Source organism: Lynx rufus, unplaced genomic scaffold (assembly GCF_022079265.1).
Source record: "Lynx rufus isolate CCGP_SWC_20201006 ecotype Redwood Valley unplaced genomic scaffold, mLynRuf1.p SCAF_7, whole genome shotgun sequence".
Classification (NCBI taxonomy): Eukaryota; Metazoa; Chordata; class Mammalia; order Carnivora; family Felidae; genus Lynx; species Lynx rufus.
The window spans coordinates 67,238,495-67,255,636 of record NW_025814889.1 but is presented as its reverse complement, the minus strand read 5'-3'; the positions used below and the strand labels follow the sequence as shown (position 1 = coordinate 67,255,636).

Below are 17,142 nucleotides of genomic sequence, written 5' to 3'. Positions count from 1 at the left end.
CAACTTGTCTGATAGGTTCTAGGACTTCATGTGGAATCACAGAAAAAAACAAAATGGGGGTTGGGGCAGCGGCACCAAAGATCATATCTAAGTATTTGATACTTTGTTTTTTCCAGTGGCCTCCACACTTGTCACTTTCTTTTCTCTCCATTTTAGATTCATTCAATACTCTTTTCAGACTCTTTATGTTGACACTCTTGTCCCTCCTCCCCCATTTCCCTCGTTCCTTCTCCCTCATCTCGTTTTACAGCTCTTGAAAATCTCCCTTCCTTTTTGCTCTTCCCCTTGTGGTATCCACTAAAACCTTAGAGAAGAGACGTATATCCTGAAACTTCTGTGGGTTTCTAAGTGACGCTGAGCATGCTCAGTAGCAAGGGCAGGTTTTGTCGCCAGCAGCTGCCCTGATTCGACCTCTCCAAAAATAGACATTTAACTCTTTGAACTCCCGGTTAAGGATGTAATTCGTTTTGCTCTCTCCTCATTTTCAAGGTTCAAAGGGAGGCAGCGAGGATTCCAAGGTCCCACCGCTCTGCCAGCCAATGAGAAGCCTGAGAGGGAGGAGCCTGGGGCGGCTTGGTGCAGCTTGAGCTTCTGAGAGATTCATCCCCGTAGATGCAGTGGAGTCTGAGGTCTGCTGCATCTGTCACAGCAGAACAAAATTAAAACAAAAACAAAAACAAAAACAAAAACAACAGAAGAGGAGAAATGCTGCAGACTATGGAACGCTGTAGGACTTTCTGAAACATTTGCTGGGGATTCCCGCGGAGCATGATCTTTTAAAACCAATTCTTTTTGAAGCCGGTTTGGGTAACTGGGAAAATGACAAATATGCTAAATGCAGCAGCTGATCGGGTGAAATGGACCAGATCGAGTGCTGCTAAAAGGGCTGCCTGCCTGGTGGCTGCGGCATATGCTCTGAAAACACTCTATCCCGTCATTGGCAAGCGTTTAAAGCAATCTGGCCACAGGAAGAAAAAAGAAGCAGTTTATCCGGCTGCAGAGAACAGAGAAATACTGCATTGCACCGAGAACACTTGTAAAAAACCTTGTCCTGGAGTGAATGCAGATTTTTTCAAACAGCTACTAGAACTTCGTAAAATTCTCTTTCCAAAACTTGTGACCACTGAAACAGGCTGGCTCTGCCTTCACTCAGTGGCTCTAATCTCAAGAACCTTTCTATCGATCTATGTGGCTGGTCTGGATGGAAAAATCGTGAAAAGCATTGTGGAAAAGAAGCCTCGAACTTTCATCATCAAATTAATCAAGTGGCTTATGATTGCCATCCCTGCCACCTTTGTTAACAGTGCAATAAGGTACCTGGAGTGCAAATTGGCTTTGGCCTTCAGAACTCGCCTGGTAGACCATGCCTATGAAACCTATTTTACAAATCAGACTTATTATAAGGTGATCAATATGGATGGGAGGCTGGCAAACCCTGACCAGTCTCTTACTGAGGATATTATGATGTTCTCCCAATCTGTGGCTCACTTGTACTCCAATCTGACCAAGCCTATTTTAGATGTAATCTTGACCTCCTATACGCTTATCCAGACTGCTACATCCAGAGGAGCGAGCCCAATTGGGCCCACCCTATTAGCGGGACTTGTGGTATATGCCACTGCTAAAGTTTTGAAAGCTTGCTCTCCCAAATTTGGCAAATTGGTGGCTGAAGAAGCTCACAGAAAAGGCTATTTGCGGTATGTGCACTCCAGAATTATAGCCAATGTTGAAGAAATTGCCTTTTACAGAGGACATAAGGTAAGATAGAAATTAAGGTGATGGGTGAAATGTGAGACTCTTCCAGCTGCCACTGCAGTGCTAGATACCATCTGTTGTACTGTCGATGGACCCACTTCTTTAGCGTTTTAGATTTCTATGACGTCTAAACCTGTATTGAAGTATATGCTTCCTTACCTTTCCAATTACAAGCTGTTAAAGAACTATGGAGTGCAAACTTTTCTAAAGTGTCATAAGAATAAGATATCCAACAATCTGAAAAACAGCCTGCTTAGCCTCAGGTACCCAAATATGCTCAGAATTTTCTCTAAAGCATTTTCTTAAAACTAAAAATTCTAACTAGTCCTAGAGCATTAGAAGAAAATGTTTGTTTGGAAACTAAGTAAACACACTTCCATTGGGATGGAAAATTTAGGATGGTATTCTTGTTGTTGTTGTTCTTTTGTTTTTCAAGAAGGGGGAAAAAAAACCAAACCCGATGCTTTTACATGAAAGACAAGTTTGACAATTTTGCCTGCCTGGTCAATGGACTGACTTCAGTCCTAAGAATTGCAGGAGAATGTGTCTCACAAATAGCATTTGCATTACTACTAGTTACTGTTCAGTACCATATTTTGACACAAATAAAAAGAGGCAGTGAAATGAAATTTTGTCTAGCTTTCAGGGAAAAACTAAGATTAGAGAAGAAATGAGGATGAGAAAAAGAGTTCCAGAATGTTATTTTTAAATATTAAAGATTTCAACATGAAGCAGATCCCTAAAATAGTTAGCCTAATTACATAAGCAGGCAGTGCATTAAAGTAACTTCAGAATATTAAGTATGATGGAAATTTTTAAGGTGATGAATCTGAAATCTTAACACAAATGACTTCACAAATGAAATATTAAGGAATTCTAAAATTGAAGATGGCATTTTAATTACCAAGCAGCACTATTTAATTTTTGAAGCATCATCAATTATCAAAATACTTTTAAAGTAACAGCAACCTGACGAAGAAAATTTAAAGCAAATTTAGGACTTTTACTGCCACTTGAAAATTGGTCTCATGCGTTATATTAATCATACTGATTGGTCATTCCTCTTGAATCATTGAACTCAGTGATGTCAATTATAGCATGTTGTAGGCTTCTTGCATTTAAGACAAAATCCAGTAAATTGAGTTAGTTCAAAAATGGAGTCTAATTACACGTATATGTGTCACATCTTTATTTTTAGGTATTTTTGGTGTGATCAAGAAAGATAAGATTCTAACATTGCTTATTCATGTCTTACAGGATATTATTTAATCTTAACATCTTATATACATAATTTTGAAATCATAATTGTAAATCAGTTATATGTATTTTATACTTAATATTCTATTGACTGAGTATCATGGTTTTTTAAAAATAATACAGGTGTGACCAAAATTAAAAAATAATGACTAATTCTGATAGTGATCTATATTTATTCATTGTTAGATCATAGATAATAATATCCTAAGTAAAACAAAATAATATGTACTTATCTTTTTAAAAAGTCCTCAAACATACAGTATTTAATTTTATAGCTCATGGTGAGTTAATTCTTATCTCTGTTTCCCTCCATAGGTAGAAATGAAGCAACTCCAGAAAAGTTACAAAGCTTTAGCAGATCAAATGAACCTCATCTTATCCAAACGTTTGTGGTATATCATGATAGAGCAATTCTTGATGAAGTATGTTTGGAGCAGCAGTGGACTAATTATGGTGGCTGTACCTATTATCACTGCAACTGGCTTTGCCGATGGTGGTAATGGCATTTATGCTCAATCTCAACTATATGTTTAAGATTATTTCTCTTGAAGGTGTCACTGCTGGTTTTGTGTGAGTGAAACTGTGTATGTAGTCATTATTCTATGGTCATTTATTGGTCAGAAACAATGGCAGACTTTGCAACATCCGATAATAAGACCAGCAATATGAAAAGAAGTGTCTCAAAACACCTTTCTAGTTCTGAGATATTTCAGAGATCTCTGATGCAGTGTTTCTGGAAGTTGACCTTGAGCAATCTTAATTATTCTGCCTAATACAAAATGATTCCCTAGTTTGCATTTAAATTCAAAGCAAATTAATACCTTCAAAAAGAGTATTATACAAGTTTTCCGCATGTGTTGTAAACTTCAGTTCTGAACATCCTATGCGTTTAGTCTATAGATATTCTATAACTGGATTAGTCCTGATTTGTGATTTGAAGAACTGGTTGACTACATGAAGGAACCAGGAATATTGTTTCAAGGAGTGTTTCATGCCACAGAGCAAGGTCTTCTCTACTTGTAGGTAATGTAGATAATTTCCTCGGTAGCATGATTTAGTGGCATTGTGGAAGTAGGGGTTGGCAAGTTGCAGGCATCTAATTGTATTCTATCACCATCTCAATGGTTTTTGCCAACATTTTCATCCTTTGGAATAAATGAAAAATATAAGGGCAAGAAGGACAACATTAAAATGTTGTGTAATACCTAAGATGGGAGTTTGGGTTGTAATTGGCAGGGACAGGAGGGAATTAATTAAAGAAGTATCATTCTCTGCTCTTCCACTGATATAAAATATTCCCCTTCCTCTTTAGAAACCACTCGACCAAAATGGGCCTTGGTGTTGAAGGCACTAGAGAAAAGCGTGGGCTTTTAGTAAAACAACTCTTGGCTTTCCCTCTTCTTGCCTGCATCCTCTTAGTCACGTTAATTAAACATTCTAAAACTCAATTTTCTCATCTATAAAATGAAAATCAGAAGCACTACTTCAGAGAATTGTGAGACTTTAGTAAAATAATGTTTTTACAGTACAGAGCATACTCTTGATGTTCTTGATACATGGTGATAATTATTACCTAGAAAACAAACGGCAACACTAAGAATAGTATAACAGAATATAGTGTTAAGAGAATAGTTACAGTTATTTTTGGTATGGAATTGAGAATCAATAGTTATTCGTTGGAAGTCGTCTAATAAAAACAAGTACAAAATTACCTTTTCTTTAATGTTTTGAAACAGTGCTTCAATGCTTTAACCAATTCTTACAAAAATATTTGTTAAATTTGGGTCATTCTTAACCTAAAATTGTTCACTTTAGTAAATTTAGATTCGTCAATTCCTTGTGATGAGTGCTATACATATACCAAATAAACTCTACAACTTAACTGTCTAATAGCCAGTGCATTTAGACTGCTAGGGAAAGTGACTTTTATCTGTTTTAAAATTTTATTAAAAAAATCATTTTAATAAGTTTATATTGAAAAAGGTATTGTTAGTAATAATATTTTTAGACTTAATCCTTCCGTAATGAAATAAAATAAATTACTTTTCAAAAGAGTATTAGAGAAAAAAAAGACACTTCAAAACCTATGGTCTTAAGATTAGTTTTACTAAGAAACTTGAAAAAATTATCAGATATTTGTAGTAAGTCTCTTTAAATGTAGGGGTATTTTTAAGGTTTCATATATGAGGGATATTAGAGACAACCCCAATGATGAGATAATGGTGTCGTTCTATTAGTCCTTAGAAGCATTGGTCTTATTAGAAAACCCTGGAGTATTCAACAAAGAACAGAGAAAATGCAGCTATTAGTGGGTGACAAATTAACCCTACAGAGACCAGTTGGAAGTAAACAATGTAGGCAAAGAATCTAACAATCTTACTTTCATAGGTGATGTAATAAGATATTTAAAAATAAACCCTATAAATTCTAAAAAAAATGCCTTATTAAACTAAAGAAACAACATTAAAATTTTAAATAGAAATTATAATGATTACATTTATGCAAATGAACAAAGTAATTCTCAAAGCTTCTTTTCAAATTTTTTTTAATGCTTATTTATTTTTGAGACAGGGAAAGACAGAGCATGAGCAGGGGAGGGGCAGAGAGAGAGAGGGAGACACAGAATCTGAAACAGACTCCAGGCTCCAAGTTGTCAGCCCAGAGCCCAATGCAGGGCTTGAACTCACAAACCATGAGATCAGGACCTGAGCCGAAGTCGGACGCTTAACCGACTGAGCCACCCAGGTGCCCCTTAAAGTTTCTTTTAAAAGAAAATTTTATGCAAAGAGAAGCAATATGACAATTAAATAGACAAAAAATGAATTCAGGTCAACATTATAAGAGTATGCTTCCACTGGGTGTTATATGGAAACCAATTTGACAATAAACTTCATATATTGAAAAAAAATGAAAAAAAAGTATGCTTCAATATTTTCTGTAACTTCTAAAGTTACTGTATAATGCTTATAATGTTTATATGTATATTTTTACTAAATGTACTTGACCTACAATGATTTAACACACAAAAATATTAGCTTACCATTTTACTCAGACAAAATTATTTATCTGTTTTTTTTTTTTTTTCAACATTTATTTATTTTTGGGACAGAGAGAGAGACAGAGCATGAACGGGGGAGGGGCAGAGAGAGGGAGACACAGAATCGGAAACAGGCTCCAGGCTCCGAGCCATCAGCCCAGAGCCTGACGCGGGGCTCGAACTCACGGACCGCGAGATCGTGACCTGGCTGAAGTCGGACGCTTAACCGACTGCGCCACCCAGGCGCCCCTATTTATCTGTTTTTTTGTTTACTTATTTTTGACAGAGACAGAGTGCGAGTGGGGCATGGGCAGAGAGAAGGGGAGACACAGAATCCAAAGCAGGCTCCAGGCTCTGAGCTGGTTAGCACAGAGCCCAACACGCGGCTCGAACTCATGAACCATGAGTCATGACCTGGGCCGAAGTCAGATGCTTAACTGACTTAGCCACCCAGGCGCCCCTATTTATTTATTTTTTTAGATAATGACATATCTTTGAGCCCTTAGGTCTTGGAATTACATACCATATATTCTACTCTTGTCTTTAATCTTAATTTACACTTATGCCCTGCATTGCCTTTTATGTTAGAGATGAATTAAGTACATGATACTGTATATTTCAAGACAAAAAGACATGAAAAGAAATGGGTGAATAAGAGAGGAATGGCAGGCATGCCTAATTGTCTGTCGGTTAAGCATCTGGCTCTTGATTTCAACTCACGTCATGATCTCAGAGTTCATGGGATCGAGCCCCAAGTTGGGCTCTGTGCTGACAGCACAGAGCCTGCTGGGGATTCTCTCTCTCCCTGTCTCTCTACCCTTCTCTCACTCACTTGTGCTCTCTCTCTCTCTCTCAAAATAAATAAACTTTTTATAAAAAGAGAGGAATGACAAAGAGAAAAGGAGAAAAAGTAGGATAGAGAGGGGCGCCTGGGTGGCGCAGTCGGTTAAGCGTCCGACTTCAGCCAGGTCACGATCTCGCGGTCCGTGAGTTCGAGCCCCGCGTCAGGCTCTGGGCTGATGGCTCAGAGCCTGGAGCCTGTTTCCCATTCTGTGTCTCCCTCTCTCTCTGCCCCTCCCCCGTTCATGCTCTGTCTCTCTCTGTCCCAAAAATAAATAAACATTGAAAAAAAAAACAATTAAAAAAAAAAAGGATAGAGAAAAGATAGAATGAAGAAAGAAGCAGGCCACTGCTCAAATTTTCACTCTGCTGTTTAATACTTAACCATCCTTGAGAAAGTTACATAAGCTTTCTATGTCCCAGTTTTCTCATCTTAACTATAGGGATAAGAATATATATCTTACAGAATTGTTATGAAATTATATGTAAAGTATTTAATGTGCTTTGAAACAGTCCTTGGCAACAAACAGGGTTACTGGAACGGTTGTGGGAGGGGGGATGGGCTAAATGGGTAAGGGGAATTAAGGAATCTACTCCTGAAATCATTGTTGCACTATAAGCTAACTAATTTGGATGTAAATTAAAAAAAGAAAATTAAAAGAAAAAAAAAAGAAACAGTTCTTGGCAAATAGTAAAAGCTTAGGTGGAAGCAATTGTTAATATTTATTATATTCTTAACATGTGGGCACTGGAGTCAGATTTTCTGGGTTCAAATGCTGGCCCTTTTGCTTACTAGGTAAAGCTGTGACTACAGGCAAATCATTTAACTTTTTTGTGCTTCAATTTTCTCATTTCCAAAATGGGGGAAATTATAGCAGGGTTGTTATGAGGATTAAAACTGACATACGTAAAACTTAGAATATTCCCTGCCTCATGAGAAATAGTCAATAGATGTTTGCTGGCATGGTTCTCATAGTTAAAGGAGCAAAGCATTTGGAAATGATTAGGAAATCAGAAGTATAGGAGCACAATTTTTCTTTCTTTCTTCCTTCCTTTCTTTCTTTTTTTTTGGAGAAGAAAAGGAAAATAGTTCTGTAGTAGTTTTGTTATACCATTTACTTACAGCTTTAAGTGAAATCTTCTGGTAAGGGCAGGATTATGTTTATGTTCAAGTTCCCATTACAAAATTGCATACAGAATCATGCTATTTTCACTTCGGAAGAGGAGCTTCCAAGTCATCTATTCTGGAGCCCCAGAATTGCCTACATTCACACAAATGGTTAGTGGAAGTACTAAGGATGGAAGGCACTCCATAATTCCTAGTGCGCTATATTTTCCCCCGTCACCATGTGGCCTCCATATTAGATACTGGAACTTGCTCTAGAAGGGATTTAACTTAGTTTGACACTAAGTAATCATGTGGCCATATGGTTGAAAAAGAAGCACTGATATAGTTAATTATGTATATTTTCTATTTTATTTTTTAGAGGATATTACTTTTATCTGGTGTCAAAAGAGAGATTGAAATGCTATGAAGAAAATCTCGAATTTTTTTTTATTTTAACTTCCAGTGTAGTTAACATACAGTGTTATATTAGTTTCATGTGTACAATATTGTGATTCAACAATTTCATACATCACCCAGGGCTCGTTATGACAAGTGTACTCCTTAATCCCCAGCACCTATTTCACCCATCCCCCCCAACCACCTCCCCTCTGGTAACCATCACTTTGTTCTCTATAGTTAAGAGTTTGTTTCATGGTTTGTGTCTCTCTCTCTCTCTCTTTTTTTTTTTTACCTTTACTCATTTATTTAATTTCTTAAATTCACATATGAGTGAAATCATACAGTACTTGTCTTTCTCTGACTTATTTCGCTTAGCATTTTACTCTCTAGCTCCATCCATATTGTTGCAAGTGGCAGGATTTCATTCTTCTCTTATGGCTGAATAATATTCCATTGTGTGTACATACCACATCCAGGCATTAATCAGTGGATACTTGGGCTGCTTCCATGATTTGGTTATTGTAAATAATGCTGCTATAAACATAGGAATGCATGTATCCCTTTAAATTAGTGTTTTTGTATTGTTTGGGTAAATACCCAGGAATACAATTACTGGATTATAGGGTAGTTCTATTTTCGGTTTTTTGAGGAACCTCCATACTGTTGTCCATTGTGACTGCGCCAGTTTGCATCCCCCCAATAGTATAAAAGGGTTCCTTTTTTCCACATCTTTGCCAACACTTGCTGTTTCTTGTGTTTGGATTTTAGCCATTCTGATGGGTATGATGTGATATCTCATTGTAGTTTGGACTTGCATTTCCTCCATGATGAGTGATTTTTGAGCATCTTTTCATATGTCTGTTGGCCACCTGGTATCATCTCAATTTTTTAATGTTATAGGCCCCTTTTCTTCTGTTCGTATCAAGAACAGTTCTGGGCAAGGCCAAAGAAAGCTACTTCAGTTCTCTCCTACCAGATCTTATCATAGGCATATAACAGGGAAGCAGGCTTCTAAGCCACTAGCACTACCGGTAGTATCTGCCTGTTGGTGGTCTGCTAGTGTAAGGCGGCAGAGCAGAAATAGCAACTGACAGATACTGTGCTTAAGAATTGATAGGGGCGCCTGGGTGGCGCAGTCGGTTAAGCGTCCGACTTCAGCCAGGTCACGATCTCGCGGTCCGTGAGTTCGAGCCCCGCGTCAGGCTCTGGGCTGATGGCTCAGAGCCTGGAGCCTGTTTCCGATTCTGTGTCTCCCTCTCTCTCTGCCCCTCCCCCGTTCATGTTCTGTCTCTCTCTGTCCCAAAAATAAATAAACGTTGAAAAAAAAATTAAAAAAAAAAAAAAGAATTGAACTAAACTCTATCATCGCCTAGTAACATGGGTGATGTTTTTTATTCCTAAAATGTACCTCCCACAAAATCATAGTTATAACTCCTGTTGTGTTAGTGTCTCATATTCTAATGTCAAATCATTGGAATATAATTTTATATTATGGGTCAATTTGGATGTAATTCCTCTCCTGTTGACCAATTTATTGTAACAATAATTACCAAAACATACGAAAGGCATACTTTTTTTTAGCTGTAATTAGCTATGCCTATTACATAGCTATAATTTTTAAAGTATAACATACATGAAGTAAAGGACCCGATCATTAGTGTACCACTCAACGAACTGTCACAAAGTTAACAAATATAAATAATTACCACTCCCAAGAAATAGAAACTTACCTACATCCCAGAATCCCCCATGCTCCTTGCTAGTTTTATTCCCATCTTCAGCCCCTTGTCCCCAGTCCCACTTACTCCTGTTCCCAGTATGCCCCAGTAAAGGCAATTATTCTACTGACCATTCATTAGTGTTTGCTGGGTTTGAAACTTGTATAAATAGTATCATACAGTACACATAGGAGTTCTAGTTGCTCCACATCTTTGTCGATGTTTGATGTCAGTCTTTTTCATTTTAGGCATAGTGGTAAATCACTGTGGCCTTAGTTTGCATTTCTCTGATGACTAATGAAATTAAGCACTTTTTTTTTTAAACATTTATCTATTATTGAGAGACAAAGAGACAGAGCATGAGCAGGGGAGAGGCAGAGAGAGGAGGAGACACAGAATCCGAAGCAGGCTCCAGGCTCCAGCTGTCAGCACAGAGCCGGAGGCAGGGCTTGAACTCACAAACCGCGAGATCATGACCTGAGCCTAAGTCAGATGCTCAACTGACTCAGCCACCCAGGCCCCAAGAGATTAAGCACTTTTTATTTGTTTATTGGCCATTTGGATAGCTTTTCTTTTTAAAAAAAAATTTTAGTGTTTATTTTTGAGAGAGAGAGAACGTGCGCGTGCGTGCGTGCGTGCATGAGTTGGGGGAGGGACAGGGAGAAAGGGAGACAGAATCTGAAACAGGTTCCAGGCTCTGAGCTGCCAACACAGAGCCTGACACTGGGCTCCCAACTCATGAATAAGTTACTTTGGTTTTTTTCATTTTAATTATTATTCTTTTCTTGTTTCTTTATGTTTAATGTTTATTTTTGAGAGAGAGACAGAGCACAAGTAGGGGAGAGGCAGAGAAAGAGAGGGAGACAGAATCCAAAGCAGGCTCCAGACTCTGAGCTGTCAGCACAGAGCCCAATGTGGGGCCCAGTGCAGGGCTCGAACTCACAAACCTCGAGATCATGACCTGAGCTGAAGTCGGACACCTAACCAACTGAGCCACCCAGGCACCCTAGATAGCTTTTCTTATGAAGCGCCAATAAGTTTTTTGCTCACTTTTAAATTGACTTTTCTGTTTTTTTCTTATTGATTTGTAAAAATTCTTATGTACTCTATAATGTGACTTTTGTCAGACATACACACACACAATCTTAAATATCTTTTCCCACTCTATTCTTACCTTTTCAGTCTCTTAATAGTGTGTAAGAGAAGTTCATTTTAACAGTTCAGTTTATCAATCATTTTTGTGTGTATGGTTAGTGGTTTTATGTCTTATTCAAGAAATATTTGCCTAATCCAAGGCCATGAAGATATTCTCCTACTTTATCTTCTAGAAAATTATTGGTTTTTCATTTCATATTGAGATCTTCAATCCAATTAGAATTGATATTTTATACAGTGTGAGGTAGGGAAAGACCATAAGGTTTTGCTGAGATTTGTCAATGTGATAAAGATAAAATTCAAGTGGAAAGAATTAAACTCAGATTATAAGTCCAAAGAAAAAAGCACGGAGGAATAACCTACTATTTTAGTTTTTAAAAAATTAATAGACTTAGGGTGCCTCGGTGGCTCAGAGTCACCTGCTGAGAGTCCGATTCTTGATCTCAGCTCAGGTCTGAATCTTAGGCTCGTGAGTTGAAACCCTGCTTTGAGGTTCTGTGCTGGGCATGAAGCCTACTTAAACAAAAAATTAATAGACTTGGGGCGCCTGGGTGGCTCAGTCGGTTAAGCGTCCGACTTCGGCTCAGGTCACGATCTCGCGGTCCGTGAGTTCGAGCCCCGTGTCGGGCTCTGTGCTGACAGCTCAGAGCCTGGAGCCTGTTTCAGATTCTGTGTCTCCCTCTCTCTCAGACCCTTCCCCGTTCATGCTCTGTCTCTCTCTGTCTCAAAAATAAATAAACGTTAAAAAAAAATTAAAAAAAAAAGTAATAGACTTAATTTTCTTAGAGCAGTTTTAGGTGTACAGAAAAATTGAGCAGGAAGTACAAAGAGTTCCAAATAAATATCCAGTTTCCCTCACAGCTTCCCCTATTATTTACATCTTGTATTAGTGTGGTACATTTGTTACAACTGATGAACCAATATGCACACATTATTAACTGAAGTGCATAGTTTACATTAGGATTTATTCTTAGCGTTGTACAGCTGTAGGGCTTTTGACAAGTGCATCATGACATAACCTTAGTTTTTAAATTTTTTCTCACCTTTGCAGTGAATAACAGATGTCACCATCTTTCAATATATACTTTTATTAGCAGAGCTGAAAGGTTGAAGTAAAATGAGCAAATAATGTTAAATATTACATCCTTAAATGAGAAACATTTGACAAAATATTTAAACTATTTGGTGAGGAAAATAAAATGTGTTGACCTATGATACAAAATACGTGAGTGCCCTAGGTCATGAATTTATATTCTGCCACTAAGGAATTTGGCTTTTTCATAGAAGTTATGCAGTTGGCTGTTGTATGCATGACAAAATACTACTGGCACTGTCCTCATAGTACCTGCCAAAAAACAACCAATAGAATAAAAGTCAAATGAAATCTGTCCACAGCTATTTGTAATTTTGTTGCTAAAAGCATGAAGAAAACCCAGTAAGCACTAATCTGCCAAAGCAACATGGAAAGTACCATGCCGTATGAAGCACAAATCCATCTGTGCTCGTGTTTTTCCTTGTTAACAGAGGCTGTTGATGAAAGCTGCTACTCAAACCCCTTTTAACCTAAATTCATAAAATTCCATAATTATTTTAGATCATCAGCCAGATTCTCTATGAGCCAAACCTATTCTTAGAACTTTAACTGATATAGCAATTCATTATTTTTGTAGCTTGCTGAGAACCCTTCTGTAATTTTTTTGTGGCTATCTAAATTTTATCACATTTAAATGTGTTAAGAATATCTACATTCTGTTCCCAGTCTATTTATCCAATCACATCCTTCACTCCTCACTTCTACCAGCACTCAAAGCCTTTCTTTTTTCATTCTTCAAGGAAACTAACTTCAAGGGACTAATGGTAGTTCTGTAAAGCAGTGATTAACAGTAGGGCCAGGAGGGACCATATTGGATTATCATAAAATGTCTCCATGGACACACGGTGATTCTGATATTCAAGTGAAATCTGTGCCTGACACCATCCATACTGTAACATGAGCAGGCTATTTATCATCCAATTGGCATTGCTTGAAATTTCCTTTCTCTGTGCCATTACTTACGCTGTACTTGTGATTTCTTAATTGTACATAGTCTTCAAGGCCTCTGTCACAGTCGGCCGCTCCGTGAAACATTTCCTGTGTCTTGCAGCAAGAATTGATTTTTGCCCTCTCCAAACACCTCACACTAACTCTTGTCATAGGCTACCCTGCATAGTTATTTAGCAACTTGTCTTCTGTCTCCTACCAGACTGTAAGTCCCCCAAGGAAAGAGTCTGAAAATCACATTTATCCTTGCATGTCATATAATACTGTGCCTAATTTCTTAACACATCTAGTTGTTGAGTAAATATCTGCTGAGTGAATTTTACCTTATATTATGCATGGAACCCTTTCAAACTCAGCTGAGCTGTCTATGAGCAAGTAAAGGTAAAAGTATTTGGTAGTCCTAGCAGGGCACAAGTTAAATATTTGCACTGTTGTAGAAAACAAAACACAAAAAACGAAACAAACAAACAAACAAAAAAACACTTTACACTGAGATAAAACAGAGAGAAATATATATCAAAATGGGCCTATGGCTATCTATAGCATTCTAATACTTTCATTAATTTATAGTATTTAATTTAGAACTTTGGAGATAATTTATAGGAGAACCATGTTGAAAATCCTATAGATGATGGGAAATATAAAGTAATGACTGGGGAGAATAATTGAGAAGAATAAGACTAAATTGAGTACATACGCAATAATAACCAGAGAAAGTAATCACTGCTAACACTTAGAGCACTTATTATCAGCCATGGATTAGACTAATACTTCATTTGTGTCTCACCTTTAAACCTCACAACAATCCTTTGAGATACAATTGTTTAAGATAGTAGTATGAATTCCCTCATTTACACAGGAGAAAATAGGCATGAAGAAGGTCATTGGCTTGTTTTATTTCTCTTACCATTTGTCATTAAGTAGTAGAGCCTGCATTCAAACCTAGTCTACCTCCTACTCTTGACCGTAATTCTGCTTTGACAGTAATTTAGGATGTTCATCCATGTATCCATTTGTTCATCCATGCATTCAATACACATTGAGGTGTACTCTGTGCTGGACACTCTGCTGAGTACTGGGAATAAAGAGTAAAAAACAGTCTTGACTCTTAAGGAGCCTATAGTTTATTAGAAAAGGCAGACGAGGGTTTCCAAGGAAATCTCTTCTAACGAGTTGACTTTCTTAAAGAAAGAGCTAGGCAAAAAAAGGAAGGGAAGTGCAGTAAGTATATATATTAATGGTATATATACCATTTCAAGGAAATGGTATATGCAAATACCAAAGGATAAACAGAATTTTGTATGCTTGAGGCGAATGGAATATCGTATGTTTGAAGTACTGTAGGTACAGTTTGGGTGAAACATATAAACTAAGTCTAGATTATGAAGATCAGCTAATTTACATTTCTATTGAAGGAATCACCCTAGAAATACTTGCTTATATTCCAGTTATTACTAGTTTATTGAACAAATCACTAGCATTTTATTGCATAACTGTAAGAAGGGCTGAATGTTGAATTTGGAAAGGTTTGAAAAAATGCTAAATGAAAATAGTCTTAATTGGTAATTTAATTGCTCTAACTCTCTCCTAAAAAAATAATGAAAGGAAGCTTTAAATAAAATCCAGTACAAATACTGTATTTTCAATAATTCATTAAATTTCTAGAAAATTGCTGATATTAATGAAAAATTTACACGTGGGTTTTTTAGTCACCATTTCATTTGTAAAAATGAAATAGTTACTTGAAAAAACTCAATAGTTTTGTAATTTGCTTTTAGATCTAGAAGATGGCCAAAAACAAGCTATGGTTAGTGAACGGACAGAAGCCTTTACTACTGCTCGAAATTTATTGGCCTCTGGAGCTGATGCTATCGAAAGGATTATGTCGTCATACAAAGAGGTACTTGCATATCTTGTTTTCAATTTGATTAAAATAAAATATTTGAAAATCAAGAAAGATGTAAATTATCAGATATACTTAGCATTTTGAAAGCATCTTTTCTCTACTAAAAATTCCTAAAACTGTAATCAAGATAAAGGGCAGCAACTCCTAAGTGTTTTGATGCTAATACTATTTGAGTTTTACACTCTCAATTGAAACTCCCCTTTTTCTTTCTTTTTTTTTTAATGTTTATTTGTTTATTTTGAGACAGAGTGAGTAAGTGCACAAGGAGGGGAGGGGCAGAGAGAGAGAGGGGGAGTGAGAATCCTAAGCAGCCCCAGCCCTATCAGCTAGAGCCTGACTTAAGGGCTTGATCTCAAGAACAGTGAGATCATGAACTGAGCCCAAATCAAGAGCAGGGCGCTCAACTGACTGAGCCGCAGAGGTGCCCCTAGTATGACATATCTGTTTAAAAAAAAAAAAAAAGTCTATTAGGTGTGGATTCTGGAACCAGAGAACCTACATTTAAAAGCTTACTCCAGTATTTACAAATTATGTGAACTTGATCAAGTTCCTTAACCTATCTGCCTTTGTTTCCTCATATGTGAAGTGGGGATAATGGCAGCATTGATTTTGTAGGGTTGTTGTGAGTCAATACATGTAGAATATTTAAGACAACAGGGGCATCTGGGTGGCTCAGTCGGTTAAGCATCCAAGCTTTGGCTTAGGTCATGATCTCATGGTTCGTGAGTTCAAACCCTGTGTGGGGCTCTTGCTGACAGCTCAGAGCCTGGAGCCTGCTTCGGATTCTGTGTCTCCCTCTCTCTCTCTGTCCCTCCCCTGCTCACTCTCTGTCTCTCTCTGTCTCTCTCAAAAATAAATAAACATTAAAAAAATAGTAATAATTATAAAAATAACACATATTAAGGAATTCAATCACCGCTAGCCAATAGTATCATTTATATACCTTGCAAACTTGTACTCATCGTTCATGACAAGTCAAGCCTCACCAACCACATATAAAATCCTCTTGTGATTCCACCTTCTTCCCCACCTTCCTTACAGAGTCTGGGTCTCCCTTCTCCGTGTCCCAGTAAATCTGATGCTTTGCCATACTACAATTGCCTATCTGCTCACCAGACCCTGAGTGGAAAGCATTAACTTACTCATCTTTGCAGTCCTAATCATTTTAATACTTGGAATATTGTATGTGGTCAAGAAATGTTTGCTGAAAGAATGGTATTAAGACCTGAAGATGTCACAGTGTTAAAATTAGAAATTATTTATTTCAGATATTATATAATATTCCCATGATTAATCATTTTCACCATTAATTTACTCTTTTGGCTTTTGTATCAATATGAATCACCAGACCATCGTTATAAATTTATCTGCCTATTAAATCAGCCTTGAATAGACCATATAAAAGAGTAAGAAAGCTTGTGATTTGCTGACAAAAGTTTTCAGTGTCATTCAACAACTGATTTATTGAAAGGATTTTTTTTTTTAAAAAAAGTAAAACCGATTGTTTAGGGTCATATACCAAAACAACTCAGCTTTAAATTTTTTTTCAAATAATAATTTTGATAATGTGTACATCGTTTTTAAGATAGGTTTTTGATGTAATAAATCATTTATTAAAATTAAATGACAAATCAAAGTTTTACGCATCTCATATTAAAATACTTTGCTACCTAAGTCACAGAAAGAAATTGAGTAGTTTTTTCTACATTGTATCCAATACAAGAAATAATTTCATTTTGCTTTATTTTCCCTGAATATACTTGGGATCATAGAATGTTCACATCTAAAGAATCTTACCATTGCTGTAACAGCACAAGCAAGAACCATGCGTTCTCTCTGCTGGTTCCAGAAGAAACAAGATTCCTCTCTAGAGTAAGAGTCCTAGGGCAAACTCCCTGCCTTGTATCCCAAAGTAATTTGTCAACA

The 17,142-nt window shown here is 37.0% G+C and overlaps 1 protein-coding gene across 2 annotated transcripts in view; it reads left to right on the top strand.

Annotated features, from left to right (window-relative positions):
- Positions 1-819: 819 nt before the first annotated feature.
- Positions 820-17,142, top strand: part of ABCD2 (ATP binding cassette subfamily D member 2) — a 65,600-nt gene continuing 49,277 nt past the window's right edge. Inside the window, exons 1-3 of one of the 2 annotated variants that reach the window (XM_047064832.1) lie at positions 820-1,758; positions 3,328-3,508; positions 15,095-15,210. In XM_047064832.1, coding sequence (XP_046920788.1) covers positions 820-1,758; positions 3,328-3,508; positions 15,095-15,210 — 1,236 coding nt within the window. Of the gene's footprint in view, positions 1,759-3,327; positions 3,509-15,088; positions 15,211-17,142 lie in introns of both variants that reach the window. The other variant, XM_047064831.1, reaches the window with a different exon arrangement.